The sequence below is a fragment of the Micropterus dolomieu genome, linkage group LG15, assembly GCF_021292245.1.
Source record: "Micropterus dolomieu isolate WLL.071019.BEF.003 ecotype Adirondacks linkage group LG15, ASM2129224v1, whole genome shotgun sequence".
Taxonomy (NCBI): domain Eukaryota; kingdom Metazoa; phylum Chordata; class Actinopteri; order Centrarchiformes; family Centrarchidae; genus Micropterus; species Micropterus dolomieu.
The window spans coordinates 3104299-3120343 of record NC_060164.1 but is presented as its reverse complement, the minus strand read 5'-3'; the positions used below and the strand labels follow the sequence as shown (position 1 = coordinate 3120343).

The following is a 16045-nucleotide window of genomic DNA, read 5'->3' as shown; positions in this document are numbered from 1 at the left end:
CACAACTTTAAATCATCGTCAGTGGGTTTGGACTGCACAGCAAAAATTTGAAGTTGATCAGATTTATTCTCTAAGAGGAGTTTGTTGTATGCACCCTGTAAATGGTATAAAATGGCGGACTTCCTGTTGCGTTAAGGGTATGGGTCCTTGAGGCTTTTCTGTGTGACTTGATGTCCACAAAAAACTTGTAGCATGTAGGTTAAACGTGGCCGAGGGGCCATTTTTTTAGGTGGCGGTAGCGAGCCATTTTGCCACAGGACCCATAAAATATGTAATTTTTCGCCACTTCTGACATGTGTGCAAAGTGTGGTGAGTTTCCAAGCACGTTTAGGCCGCTAAAAACGAGCTTACTTTGCAGAAAAAAGAAAAAATATAATTCCTTCAGTTTCAATAGGGACCTCGCACAGTTCGTGCTCATGCCCTAAAAAATTGCAGTATTATATTACAGGCTAATACCATGCCATTAGAACTGGAGGGTCAATAGATACTGACAAAATAAATTTTTGTATTCACAAAAAAATTTTTTTCCTACCTTTGTAACATGACTTTCATAATTCAGGATAAAATTATTATGGCAACCATTTACTTGGGTCACGCAACAAGTTGGCACAGCGGCCAATCTGAAACATAACCCCCATCTCTGCCAGAATAGCCTACTTGAGAAAGAAAATATAACAGCAGTGATGGATGTTAATGGTATGTATTTGGAAATGTGACACTAATAATGACAGCTATTAGATTTATTTTAAGGCATATAAACTGAATTGGTCTAACTGTGGTTTAAAAAGACTGGACCAAGACAGCGCCTCTGTTCTTAATCTCGCTGTCCACAGCATTCAATTCAGTTCACTTCAATTTTATTTATATAGCGCCAAATCACAACAACAGTTATCTCTGAGCGCTTTTCATAAAAGAGCAGGTCTAGACCGTACTCTGTGATGGTCTAGCATGAGAGCAAGTGCTGGGTGAGTCCCATCAGACGGCAGCTGCACTGCTTATAGTTCCACCACTGATCTGAACCACGCATTTATAGAAAGTAGAATAAAGTATACTGATATTGTTGAATGTTGTGACATAAGCTAAAAATAAGCTGCTGTCCAGTTTGGACTTAGTTATAGACAGTGATAGTGTCAGTGTAATTGTGTTTTCATCAAAAACACCACATTAACACTAGTTTTATGGAAGTGCTAGTGTGGTAGATGAGATTTACTGTTTCTGTATTGTCTAGTGGTCTGAATGATGCTGTTGGACACAAGCTCAAGATCTCACTCCCAATTTCATGTATGAAACATTTACTTGCAATTAGATTAACTTACTTATGAAATTCAAATGTTCTCTTGTCAATAGCTCAGGACTCCAAGGAATAATGGAGATCAGGATGCATTGGTATGCTAGTTTATAACATATCCATTTAAAAATCTTGAAATATGCCACAACAATTCAGCAAATTGGTGTAGTATTTACCTTGTCATTGTGATATATGGATGCAAATGTGCAGTTTAGGGAATTCAGGATGTGCAAGCCCCTGATGACACAATCAAATGTGATGAATTGTCATTGCCTTAAAATGTGGGAGAGAAATTCTTTTTTGTCACATTTCTTTTCCTGCTGACTTCAGAAAAGTGTCAGGCTCTGCCCTCTGAACAGTGTGCTAAGAGGCAGCAGTAAACTAGTCCACTCCCGGTCTGACAGCAGGAATTAATCTATTTGTTCTTAAGAATATGCTGGCTAAAAGCTTGCTTTGTGTTCTCCTCTGCTCACTGCTTCTTTCCACCTCTTTTTCCTTGATATAAATCATAAAAGTACCCATAACTGGTCACTCCATGTGCCTGCCTAATAATGTAGGGTGTATGAGCACTCACTGTGGGGGGTGGTCGTTGATTAGCCATTTCTTAGAATATATCCATATATCAACTATTCACTTATTCAGTTAAAAGCAACACATCTGTGCTCTGTGACTAGAATAAGGTCAGAATAAGTGTCTTGTTTTGGATAGTGTTGATGTTTCAATAGCTCTTCAGCAATACTGTAAAGTCACAATTCCTACACTCTGAGGATGTGAACATCAGTTTATTATTCATTTACATTTAAATGAAACCCCAAATACACGAGGAGGTGTTCCCAGGAGGAGGACAGACAGATTGAACTCTGTATTAATTTATTTGTAATTTTACATTCCAAATATTTCAAGGCCACTCTGAAAGAAGCTCAAGTTCAGAGCAATTCCTTAACTTCTCAGCATTTTGAATTAAAAAGCGACCAGAGGGTGTTAGCAATTTATAACCAGTCAAATCAGAATGTGGTTTTGATGCTTAATGCTTGTGTTGATGTGTGATCAAAAGGTAAGATAAAGGGGCTGTGACTTTGTAATGGTGACCTCCAGTGAGTGCTAGCCCGATACTATGTCAGCCTTGATTTATCTTAGTATGTAATTTTATACATACATCTCTCACGAATTGTAGATCATCATCAAAAGAATGTGATTCCATGTTATGTATTGTTGATTGCATTTCAGAAAAAAAGATGCAGGCTGAAGGGCATAATCAAAAGATGGAATTGCTGCAATCTGCTCCCACCAGGATGCCATTATTAAATGCTTCTTTTATGGCTCATCTTTTTTATTTTTCTTCTTTTCTCTTCTCTCTAGGCACTTTTCTTCCTTTAGATTACATCAAGAAACATGCATAATTGGCATCCTTCTCCTTCCCATAGGCTTCATTCATGTTTTTACTTGGCCTTCTTCATTAATACAAATGGCCGTCCCAATGATTGAAATTTTAGAAATGGATTGTGTTAGTTTAGTATGAAGGATTTAGAAAAATGCCACATAAGAAAACGTGTTAGACGTGATAATCACACAGACAAACGTGGATGCACAGAAATGCAAGATGCAAATATTTGTCGCGTCAAAAACTGTGATTACAAAGGAGAAATATTCAATTCCTTTTTCTTTGTCTGATTTTGCTCCTTTAATGATGTGTTTCTTCACACCTTATCATTGCTTTTGCATGTGTCCTGCCATTATGCTGATTGCAGGGCCAAAGAAAATAGGAAATCAACAACATCTCATCTGCCATGTCTGTCGTTCTGCTACCTTATTTCTTTGCGTGTTTTCCAATAGCTTAATACAAAGCACACTTGTCACTTTTTGGAGATTTGAAAAATGAAGGCGCTGTAAGACGCAGACAGTTTTTGTTAGATTCATGTCATGATTTATGTGGAATGTGCTGAATATGCCATAAATTATGCATTCAGAGGTTATTTCTATGGCTGCACCATGTAATCTCTTATTGAGATGGTCAGATCAGTGTATTCACCCTCTTTACGTGAAACTATTTACACTTGAGTGTTATTGTCATGGCTTGTTGAACGAGCTGCTGTTTGTCATCCATTCAAACAGAGTCTACTCTCTGAAAAGTTCAGTTACTTTTTTTCACTTCCATGTAATTTCAAGAGACAAAAGACAAAATACAATGAAATACTATATATATATTAAATATATACAGTAAATACTATATAATACCATTTTATACAATTACTGCTATATGCTATTTATTAAAAAAAAAAAAATAGACTTGAAATACTGTGACCTCTTTGTGCCTTTCTGTATTCAGCAAGGCATGTTCCTGATACAGTTTTTGCAAGGAAGCAGATTGGAGGCTACAATTCTTCTTAGGTTTGAATGTTGTCAAAGATGGATATGGAGTTTGGCTCAGTGCTTTTGAAATTGGAATAAAAAAGAAGCCAGTGCTCTAAACCAATGTTTCAGACCAGACATCACTCATTGTCTGGGTAGAATTCTAAGTTAAAAATGCCTGCTCGTTATGATGGCCAGGATATGAGATAAGTTATTTTAGTGTTTGGAGCTTACGTTTATAACTATTTATACAGTTAACGTTTTAGTGCTTCATGTAACATTTGAACACTTTTGTTTGATTATTTTTGTATAATTAACAATAAAATGAATGAGATCACTTCCCAAAAATTGGCCTGACAGTCCGAAAGACATAATGTACCTTCAATCTTCGTATTTTTCAGGTAATGTGGACAGTGCATAACAGCACAAGAAAGAAGTTTAAAATATCACATGCAGCACCTTTAAATAGTTGACTGTAGAGTGCCATTGATCTTTTTTCCTCCTCACTGTAGTTGAACCGTCAGAACCGCTCTCTGAAGAGGAAAAGCATGTTGCTGCTGTCCCACCTCAGCCCAGAGACCATCACTGAGATCAACCTTGAGGATGAAGAGGAGGAGGAGTGTAAAGTGCTACAGGAAGCCAGCAATTTCTGTCTCTCCCTCCAGTGCCGGGCCACCATCTCAGGTACAAGAGGACTGTAGCTCCTCCAAGTGTGATGTTTGTCACCAGCAAGTTACCGTAGAGCTAGCTAAGTAGAAACAGCAAAACCGTGTCTAAGTAACTACCTTAATGGCAATGGTTTTATAAGGCAACAGCATGAGGTCCTATATATATATTTATACGCTTACCAAACTGGAATGCAAAAACACTCAAACAAGCTTTCCCGGACAGTAGGTGGCGATAAAGTCAAATACCAGAGAAGAACATTCTGAGCGAGCAGAGGGAGCTTATTTTCCTTTGGCAGTAGAAACTAAAAAACAAACAATAGTAGCATCTTTTATTGTAGTTATTTGAATTTCACACCTTTCTGGCACACGGCCCAAGGTGTGTGACAAGATAACAAAACGTAGAAGAAAATATTTGTTTACAAAAATCCTTACATGTGTGGACAAAGCCTGAGTTTGACAGCACAATTCCTGCTTTTTATCACCACCTTTTACCAGTCACTGATAACAGTTTGTGTAGTTGTCACAGGGTGCAGGAGAGTGGCAACAGGGGAAGGACCCAAACAGCAGGGGGATATCAGTGGTGTAATGACTAAAAATAGTGTATAGGCAGGCAGGCAGGCAGGCAAGTCCAGTTTAAGGTTTGGCTTTGGGTGACAGAAGCTCAAAAGCAAAAACACAAGGCAAGATAGCAACATAGCAATTAGGGCGAACTGGCAATGGAAGTGGACCGGTATATGTAAAGAGTGGCTGATGAGGAAAGTGGGAACAGGTGAGCTGGTGGGTAAGGAAGGTCAGGCACAGAATGGTTTTGGTCAGTTTTGGAGACAGGGGAATGTGGCCGGAGAGACACTACATACTGTACTTGGCTACTTATTCACATTTTTTAACCCACATTTTGGGCCTTCAATCATCATAAAATATATTTAAAAATAAAATCTGAATGTATTTGACAAAACAACATTAATAAGTGAGTATATCACTGTGCAGGATTCATTTTTTTAATTCAATTCAATTTTATTTATATAGCGCCAAATCACAACAGTTATCTAGAGTCTAGACCGTACATTATGATGTTATTTACAGAAGCCCAACAGTTCCCACCAAGAGCAGCACTAGACGACAGAGGCAAGGAAAAACTTCCTTTTAAGAGGCAGAAACCTCGAGCAGAACCATGGCTCAGGGTGGGCGGCCATCTGCCTCGACCGGTTGGGGGTGAAGGAGAGAGAGGGAGAGAGAGCGAGAGAGAGAGAGGGCAAGAGAGGAACAGAGAGAAAGAGAGAGAGGGATGGAAGGAAAGAGAGAGGGGAGGGAGGCAGCTTACACAATATACACACAGAGGTACAGACAGTAAAGGTGATGTTGCTATAGACTAAATGAAAAATGGTACAGATATTTACAGTAGTGTTAATGACTATAATAACAATAGGACTAGTAACAATAATTGTAGCAGAGGACACGGGAGCAGCAAGTGACTTGCAACCACAGATCCATAAACAAAAACAAAATAGACAGATTGAAAAAAGAGTGCAATGAAGGAGTAAATTATTATTATTATTATCATTATTATTTTTATGTACATGTCGGAGGTGGATGGGATATACAGGTACACATACACATACATGCATACATGTACACAGTGTGATGGAGCATAGTGCAAAGGATGCTGGAATAAATAAGTACTATGTGCAGGTGTTATGTACATGAGGTAGGTGGATTTGGTATACAGTATATACAATATGAAAATATAACAATATGAACAGGTCTGAATAGAGAATGATGAATAAATAATAAGTGGTAACCAGTAAACAGGTGGCTGATTAGAGACAGAGTTACTGGGTTATTGCACAGGAATTGTTCCTGACACTGTGAGGCAGAGTCAGCTGTTTATCAGAGTGATGGCTTGTGGGAAGAAACTGTTCCTGAGTCTGTTGGTTTTGGCGTACAGTGCTCTGTAGCGCCTACCAGAGGGGAGGAGCTGGAACAGATTGTGTCCGGGGTGAGATGGATCTGCAGTGATGTTTCCTGTCTGTTTCCTGACTCTGGAAATGTATAAGTCCTGAATGGAGGGCAGGTTGGCACCGATGATCTTTTCTGCAGTCCTGACTGTCTGTTGTAGTCTGCTCCTGTCCTTTTTGGTGGCAGATCCAAACCAGACAGTGATGGATGTCCAGAGCACAGACTGGATAATTGTTTCAGTCAAGGTATATGCTGTTTATGTTAAATGTACCAAAATGTACCATAGTGGGCCAAAAAATGTAAACAACTCATTTGTAAACTGCTAAGATGTGCATTGCATATGTATAAAGGAACTATGTACAGGATGTTCTCTGACTCTTAAACGCACGACTAAACTACAGCACTAGTGAACTACTTTCCTTCTCATCCAGCTGTCTCTGGGAAATGTCATGGTCAGTTCCTTTAGTAAACCAGTAATTATACCCCGGGTGATAATGGATTCAAACTCCATGATGCTTTTCCCATCATGTTCAAGGCTGTCGGCATTAAAAGGGAGAGATAATCACGTCATTTGCAAATGATATACTCTGATGCAGAAGATGAGTGAATACAGAAATAAGTTGACTTGCTCAAAAATTGTGGGCTTATTATGTTGAAAAATCATAATTGCATGTTAATGGACAGCCAGTCAAAGCACTTCCTGTCACGGAACACATGGGATACTTTCACTCTACATGTTCTCACTTTTAGCATATAAAGGTTTATGATGAAAGAATGTCCGTTTAAATTTTCATCTGAGCGCATGACAGGTGAGGGTCAAAGAGGGTCTTGCCACTCTTTACCTGTTCAGAGACTGTGTAGCATTTTCATTTAACATGAGAATGTTCCCCAAATACTCCTCAAAAACAATCTTAGGTGTCAGCGACTTTTTTCTTTTTGAGTACCCTCCTAAATGTCTCAGCCTGGTCCTGCTGTGAGCTGCTTTGTATTAACAGATTTAATAAACAAATGACAAACGGCAATACTTCTTTTAACAATAACAATACAGTCTGTTGATGCTAAATTGTTTATTTCACTGTATGTTAATACCCATGAAATTGTACATTACATATTAAAAAGAAATAAATTAATGGCCACCACAGTATATTCTCAGTCAGTTTTCACCACTGTCCTGGGGTAAACATAAATATTCACAATCTAAAACCAACAAAAATCTTAAACTTGATCACATGCTGTGTATTTTGGCCTGTGATATTTAGTTACTACTGCTGAATAGTATTTCCTCAACATTACATTAAGTCCAGTCACGAAAACCTTGGTTGTACCAGCAGATTCATATAGCAAAAGGTTTAATTCAATTCAATTCAATTTCAATTCAATTTAATTCAATTCAATTTTATTTATATAGCGCCAATCACAACAACAGTTATCTCACAGCGCTTTTCATAAAAGAGCAGGTCTAGACCGTACTCTACTATAATGTAAATATACTCAAAATGATGTGTGTAAAAAAGAACACTTTTTAAAACTTGCTTTGTTCTCCGTTGTTTCAGAACTACAAAATACGTTGGAGTTAACACTAAAAGAGAAAAGGCAAGCAGAAGCTGATCTTGAGGCAGTAAGACAACAACTGAGGGAAACCAGAGAAGAAGTAAGTTGTTTTATACCGTATCTGTCACTGGGCTTACTATATACAAAAAAATGTTGCTCATAATAAATCTATGTTAACGTCAAGGCTACCAAATTGTTGAAAAGTAAGAGATACTCAGAGATTGTGGAAAGAGGAGAAGCTGTCCACACAATTTTCAAGCTTTTTAGCCTTGCATCACTGTGACTCATCAACAACAACAACGTTACATTAGCATGGATGACAGAAAGGGTGCTAGAGTATCTTTGTGCAGGTGCAGGTTTGCACTTTGCATGGTTTGTGCATCAACAGTGAATTCCATCACTAAATGTGATTTTAAAAATATATTGTTTAAAAAAAACGGTTCAGAACAGGATTAGAATTGAATATTTTAAATATAGCTAAATGTTGTTTCTAGAGCAGCAACAGTTATGTTTACAATGTCACTGTATGGTCTATATATACTATATACTCTTTGTACAGGTTTACATGTGCTGAACAGGTGTATTGATAGTATTGGTTTTTACTCAGGAAGTAGAGGATAACTTGGTTCACGTCACCTGGTCACCTGGTTAACGTCTCCAGCACGACCTCTGCTCTGCTGACCACTGTCTTTGTGTGTGTGTTTGTCTGTGTGTTTGTGTGTGTGTATGTGTAGGAGCCCACAGAGAGCATGATTTCTAGATTTCAACAAATAAATACGGTGCATGAATAGTGAGTTTAGTTTAGGAAGGTTTTGAAAAAAACAAAAAATAAATGTTAAGCCTTAAGCTCCCAGTAATGCCAGTTTCCATGACTTTGAAACATTTTTGAAAAGGTTTTGGTCCAGTTGCCTCAGGAATCTGATATGAGAAAAGTATTGCTTGCACTTGCACAGTGAAAAGAGTGACAAGAAGTGTTATATTTACTTTTATTTACTCCATTTTCACTGATTTCTGTAAAACAGAAGTCATTAATCAATTTGTTTGTACTGTTTCTCTACTCCGTCCCTTCCTACATTTGCAGCTGCTGAAAGAGAAACACGGTAACACTGCTTTATTTGCTGAGACAGTACTGCAAAAGAAGCTCCTGGGGAAATATAACAGAGGTATGGGGGGGGGGTCAATGTGTTTTCATTTTTAGAGACACTCTACATACAAAATGGATAATCATGGCCAATTGGGCATGGTCTTATTTGCTTACAGTAATTACACCAGGGTATCACAAGTAATTGATTGTTGATATAGGGTAGACTACATGTTGCACTCCAGTGTGGAAATCTTTGTCTAGTATCTCAGTTTGCTGTGGAGGAATACGAGGCCTTACAGGACACCTTAAACCTGGAGAGGGATCTGAGGACAGAGGCAGAGAGCATTGCCCGAGCAGTGAGTGTTTTTACAGCAGCCCTCCATGTTCCTGTCTTACTCTGTGTATGACGAGGTTCATTATGCAACAGTGTGTCTGACTCTCTTCCATTTTCCTTGTGGTCCTTCCTTCAGATGCTGGTCGAGCAAAAGAAGCTGAAGAGGCAGAGTCAGATCCTAATGCAGAGCTCCTTGCCCAGTCAAGCTCTGCAGGAAGCCCTCAGCCAGGTCACCAGACTGACCCAGGATCTGGAGATACAGAGGCTGGAGCACCAAAACCAGGTCTGTGTAAACAAATCATGCACAAACTAGACTCATTTATGTATGTAACGCCACACATAGAGTCTGGCTTCTTTGATTCATGGTTCAGTATGATTGACATGGAGGAGCTAGTGAGGAAACGGTGAATATAAGCATCTGGACAGAATGCAAGCTCTTCAGGCATGTGGAAGCTAAGCCTTACTATAATGTGTCCACCTTTGTCTCATCATAAATAACTCATAAGCTCACAGGCATTTGGGCACATTTGTTTTTGTTGGTTTGAATTTCATTCTGAATGTGCTGTTCTCTAAAAAGAAAAAACCCAAAACCAATGTGAGCTTAATGAATAAAGCTTACATGTATAACAAGCACTTCATTCAGAATCATATATAGTGGGTTTTTTCCATCTTTATAAAACAGTCTCTGATACTGCTATTAAAGTTATCACTCAGCAGAGCTTAAATATAATCTAAAATAAGCCTGAAAGTGATGTTGTTTAAAAGAAACAATCAGAGGAACTTGAAATAGAAAAGTAAGCTACTACTACTTCTAACAATAAAAGCAGTGTTAAAATTGTCAAAAGTGCAGATCTGCACAAGTCGGGGAAAATGGCAGGCTTTAGTCTGTGCTGACCATGGCAACCACTGGCCATCCCTCAGCTCCATCAGTTCCAAACTGTTTCAGTTTGGATATTTTGTTTGTTTTTTAACTAGTTAAATTAATCAGTGTAAAGGAGAAAACTAACCAAAGTACACAGAATAAAAGTTTGAAGTAGCTAAGCCTTACTGTGGTTCCCTAAGATATCTTGGTTAAAGACCGACGCAGGAGACCCAGGGTCTATTATGTAACATACCAGATTCAACACTAGATTATGTTGACTTTTTGTCATTTATTCATTGATGCCTAACTTATTTAAAACACAAATATAGTTCAAATAGAAGAAAATTATTACATAAAAATATTTTATAAAATTAAAATATTATCATAGGCCATGACAGTAAAACCTGGAGGCCATGACCTGCCAGATTAATAATTAAAAGCAGCAGCATAGCCTCCAGCTCCCTCCCACCTCATCTAGCACTGATGGAAAACAATTATAGCTGAGTGGGATCACTGATCTCTCCTGGTGCCGGGGTGGAGGTGAGCCATACCCTTCATTTGAGGAACAATTAAAACACTGGTTAAGGAACGAATGACTGAATGTGAACTGGCAGCTACCCAATGCTACTTATTAGAAATCATCACCGCAGGAGCTGCAGCCACCACAATGCTGCAGAACTGCTCTTTTTCTAGCAGGACGGTAGAAGAAAACCATTCAGTTTATTATTAATTAAAGTGAATAATAAGGGGATATCCTTTTAAGGAGTATAAACATATGAAGCAACTGAACAACAGATCAATACTGTACAGGCCCTCTGTGGTAAAACAGGTGCGTACAGAATGTTGTGACAATGAGTGTGGTGTGGTCCGTGTATCCTCAGATAAAGCAGATGGAGGACCGTCTGAGGAACTGTGAGGCTCAGAGAGAGCTGACAGCACTGAGGCGTAAACTGGAGCTCGTGGAGGAGGAGAAGAACGAGTACAGCGACAAATGCTCCAAGGCTGAAGTGGAGGTCAAGGATCTGCGCTTTACAGGTGAAGACATATTTGGAACTGTAAAGACAGGACACAGTGGGGGGACTGCACTGTGCGCTATAGAGGAGAATGTAGAATCAACTGTGTGTGAAGGCTACAATGATCCCAACACCTGATTGAAAGTGTGACCATGACATTCTCTTCATGTCTTCTGTTAGCATGGAAGGCCATTTGTTGTTATATGACTGTAATAGTTTCCTTTTTCTGTTCTTGGTGCTGTTGGATGTGTTTCACTGCCCAGTTGAGGAGCTCCAAAAGAAACTAAATGCAGCTACCAACCCGACCCCGACTCGAGCTCCGGCACCTCCCCCGCCCCCACCACCTCCACCTCCTCCAGCCCCAGCTCCGGCCTCCAACCCGCTCAGGTTAGATCACACACAGTATGCTCTGTACATCATTAGTTAGGGAAATCTTTTTTATTTGCATTTTTGATGCACCTTCCACACAACTTCTGTGTGTGAGGGCTGAGTGGAGGGCAGTGGAGATGGCATCCTCTGTGGATCTGTTGGTTCTGAAAGCAAAGTGCGGAGGGTCCAGGCTGGCTGGGATGTTGTTCTTTATGTGCTGAAGAACCAGTTTCTCAAAGCACTTCATCAGAAAGGGGGTGAGAGCCACAGGGCGGCAGTCATTCAGACCGGACACTGCAGACTTTTTAGGTCCAGGATTGATGGTGGCTGTCTTGAAGCAGGTGGGAACCCTCTCCTGAGACAGTGAGATGTTGAAAATGTCAGTAATAACATCAACTAGCTGATTGGCTCTGGTTTTTAGTACACGGCCCTGGATGTCATCAGGCCCAGCTGATTTACTCATATTCACTCTCAGCAGGACTCTCCTCACATCTGCTGTGGATACTGACAGGGGCCGGTCCTCTGGAGGTGGAGTAGACTTTACAGCTGACTCCTTGTTGAGGAGATCAAAGTGAGCATAAAAGGTGTTTAGCTCATCAGGTAATGTGGCCTCACACATGATGGGGGGGCTCCTGCTTTTGTAGCCTCTGATGTTTTTGATGGCCTGCCACATATCTTTGGTGTTGTTGGTGTTGAGGTCTCTCTCCAGTCTCTGCTGATGTCCCCGCTTTGCCACCTTGATGCCAGCTTTCAGACTCGCTCTGGCGGTGCTGGAAGCTTCTTTATCACCTGACCGAAAAGCAGCTGTTTTGGCTCTGAATAGAGCCCTCACCTCTCCCTTCATCCAGGCCTTCTGATTGGCAAATGATTTTATCGTCTTAGTGATCAGCACATCATCAGCACATTTGCTGATGTTTGTCACTGTTGTCTGATGTATATTCTTCAAGGTTGACGTGGCTCTCCTGGGTGGCGGCCTCTCTGATCATACTCCAACCCGTGCTCCCAAAACAGTGCTGTAGAGCTGCTGTAGATTCTGTCCACACTTTGACTGTTTTAATGGTTGGTTTAACCCTTTTGAGCCCAAAGCATCACTTATGTAAACACACAGTCCTCCTTCCCTTGTCTTAAGCCTAGTTCACACTACACGATTTTTAGCCCGATTTGCCGCTCTGCGACCGTCAGGCTGTGATCGGGAGTAAATCAACAGTTGTCGCCAGTCGTAATGTGTGAATTACTCAACGACGCGTCAAAACGGCTCCCTGACACATTTCTGTCCCATCACCGACGTCTGCCAGATATCTAGCACACCAAATATCTGGAGGAGTCCGCTGACTCGACATCCAAATCCAACCAATGAGAGCAGGCAGCTACTTTTCACCGCAAAACACTTTTTACTCACATCAATCTCTCTGTAGCTCAGACAATCCCTGCTTAATGTATCCCCTGTGAGTTAATCCATTCTTTCACCCAGATTCTTTGTCTTTACACTGCAGTCTTTATAATAACAAACAACTGCTGTTTTGGTGTAGGTTCGCGTCCTTTCCCGTTTCACATTTCATGTGTGTTTTCTTGACAAAGCGTGGTTTGGAGACCAACGTCAGGTGACACAGCCGCTGTCAGCTTGCGTAGTGCATGACCCCCTGTCACCGATCAGTCACGTAGTGTGAACGCCACATCGACTTCAAGACTCCTGTCACATGACGGCAAGTTGTGTAGTGTGAATGGCATGGCCATCGGCCGACGCTGAAAGACGTGTAGTCTGCACGAGCCTTTACCGGATACAAATAATTCAGGTGTTTTCTCCTAAATACACACAATTCTCTAAAGTCCCAATGCAGATGATAATATTGTGATGGTGGGCTAAAATCTCCTCCTCTTGAGGGTCTTATGGTAACACCCACCTTAACCTCCACACATATTCAGTATTAAAGCAATTGTATATTCTACCCTAAAGCACTTCGAAAGACATAAAACACCTCTAAAGAAATAAGACTGAAATGTGACATCAGAAATAAGACACCATCTTGATGTTAGCAAAAAGTGTATATGCATGAGACAAAAGAGAGTTAACATCAACAGGTTCATGTGCTGTGTCACATGCTGACCTTCGCAGTCTTCATCTACATGCAACGGCCCATTGTGTTCCTGTATCTAGTAATATATTTATATATGCTAGCAACATTATGTTGAAATCTACAAAGGCCCCCAGTCCTGCGCAGCTGCTGTAGATTCATTCATTTGTTTTTATTGTTGGTTTGACCCTTTTAATCAGCTGGTTGGAAGTGGTATTCACTTATGAGACATACGTTTGAAATGATGTCCTGGTGTGTGCATAATTATTATTAAAACATTTATTTGTTCCTGAAAGTCTTATAAGAACATTTGTTGAATAAGCTCCAAATCAATACCAATATGCATATTTGGAGTCCTGTGAAGGCAACTTCCTAAATAACAACCAGTTGATCTGTGCCTTCCCCTGTAGCACACTGCTGTCATTGATCCGAAAGAGAAGAGACATCAGTTCTGACATCCCACTGGTGGTCCAGGACTCTGCCAAGACACCAGGTATACACCAAACATCCACATAATGGGCAATATATACATGTCTGGTCAACATTATCGGAGGCTGGTCAGCACCCTTGGATTTTTATGTAACCTGTACAATAACTGAAAACATATCATCAGAATATTTTAATATGTCTAAAGATATTCAACAGAAACATTCCTTTTCAACTTCCATGCTGTGATTTCCAAAAAGAATTGTAAAACATGACCTGCATTAAAGGCACCCTTCCCTAAAATTTGGATGCACACCTGTTGGCAACAAGGAAGGCCTCTGAACATTTCTTACCAACAGTATAAGCTTTTTGCACCGGTCCGCTGGTAGTTTCCACTGCAATTTGTTCAGTGTTCTGAATGTTTGATTTTCCCAGTGGTTGATTGCAGCTCTCTCCAAAGAATTCCAATTGGACTGAGATCAAGACTTATAACCTGCCAGTTTGAAACACTCCATGTTTTCTTTTTAGCCATTCTTTTGGATGTGTGCTTTGGGTCTTTATTGTGCTGATCTTTGAGCCAAACCTAGTTTTCTTACGCTGGGTAGCACATTTCACTCTAAAATGCCTTGGAAATCCTCTGATTTCATCATTCTTTAATACGGTACAGACCTTTAGTACCAGAGGCAGCAACGCAGGCCCACTACATTATGGATCCTCCACCATGTTTAACTGTAGGGTGTTCTTAAAGAGGTGGTATTCTGCTCATTTTCAGGTTCAAAATCTTATTTAGGGGTTGCACCAGAACAGGTTTACATGGTTTAATTTAAAAGAAAACACCATATATTTCTCATACTGCACATTGCTGCAGCTCCTCTTTTCAACCTATGTGCTGTACGCTCCACTCTTGAGCTACAGAGTGATGCATCTTACTTGTACTAATAATCTTTGTTAGGAGTTGCACATGCGCAGTTCCCAGGTAAGGACTACTAGCAAATAAGAAGCAGAGAAGGGCGGGTTGTAAGAAACAAGGTAGTGTGATCCAAATCAAAGCCGCTTCAGACTGCGACCGTAACCTAGCAGATGGTATAAGTTACTCACAAGTCCACAACCACACAACATCATTGTTCCACATCTTACCATAAACCTGTACAAAAATCACCATATTTCAACTCAGTTTTACATAAAAATTGGCCAAACAATTTGAACGTTTGCTCAGTAGCTTTCACATCAGGTGTAACATTAGCATTATAGTTATAACTTTAGCTGTGTTAGCCAACATTTACAACAACTCCGCACTTGAACAGTCTGTGAAGTTACATTGACGTGTTTATTTTAAATATAATTCACAACCAATTAAGCATACTTACAGGTTGTGATTGTGAATTTCCAGGCCCAAGCAGAGTCGGAGCTGCATCGTCTTTTAGGACTAAACGTTGAACTGTTGCCGGTGTTCTGACGATCTATGCTGCCTTGCTGAAAAATGCTACCATAGCGCAAATCGATAGACTGACTCTACTCGGCCCTGCTCCGTTTTCCATTGCAGACAGTAAAGACAGATGAGCGGTATGAAAACCTTCCAGCTTTTCCTCTGCCGTTGTTGCTGCAGCGGTCTGTGTGACGGCGGGAGCAGAGGGCTCTGTGAGCCGGGCTCACACGCTCATCCCGCGGGTTGGCACAGGTAACCCCCGCCACCACTTGCGGAGCTCCTCAACTCCGAAAATATTCAAGCACATTTTTGTTCTGCCATTACTTTTCCTAAAACTGTAATATTTGAAATCTACAGCTGATTTCTCACGTCAAAACTTCTCAGAAGTGGATTTAGTGATGAAATTCCATACGAAAACTGTAAAATATAGAACTTTCTGTTGCTGGCCTCTGTCTGGCGCACGCAATGATGATGCAATGAATAGTGAATATTCTCTCTGGCCAATCAGCAGTCTGTCATGTTTTCACGTTACATTTTAGTATCCCTCAGCTCGCTTGGAACCTCGACGGAGGTGAGGTGATACGAAAAAAAGTACCTGGAAGCAGGTACAGGTACAACATTTCTACAATGGAAACCCAAACAAAGGC

At 40.4% G+C, this 16045-nt stretch overlaps 1 protein-coding gene across 1 annotated transcript in view; it reads left to right on the top strand.

The window, feature by feature from the left end:
* Positions 1–16045, top strand: part of shtn1 (shootin 1) — a 44510-nt gene that overhangs the window by 19944 nt on the left and 8521 nt on the right. The window contains exons 3-10 of the mRNA XM_046071376.1: positions 4150–4321; positions 7815–7912; positions 8894–8975; positions 9158–9252; positions 9367–9513; positions 10974–11127; positions 11369–11492; positions 13957–14039. Coding sequence (XP_045927332.1) covers positions 4150–4321; positions 7815–7912; positions 8894–8975; positions 9158–9252; positions 9367–9513; positions 10974–11127; positions 11369–11492; positions 13957–14039 — 955 coding nt within the window. The remainder of the gene's footprint in view (positions 1–4149; positions 4322–7814; positions 7913–8893; positions 8976–9157; positions 9253–9366; positions 9514–10973; positions 11128–11368; positions 11493–13956; positions 14040–16045) is intronic.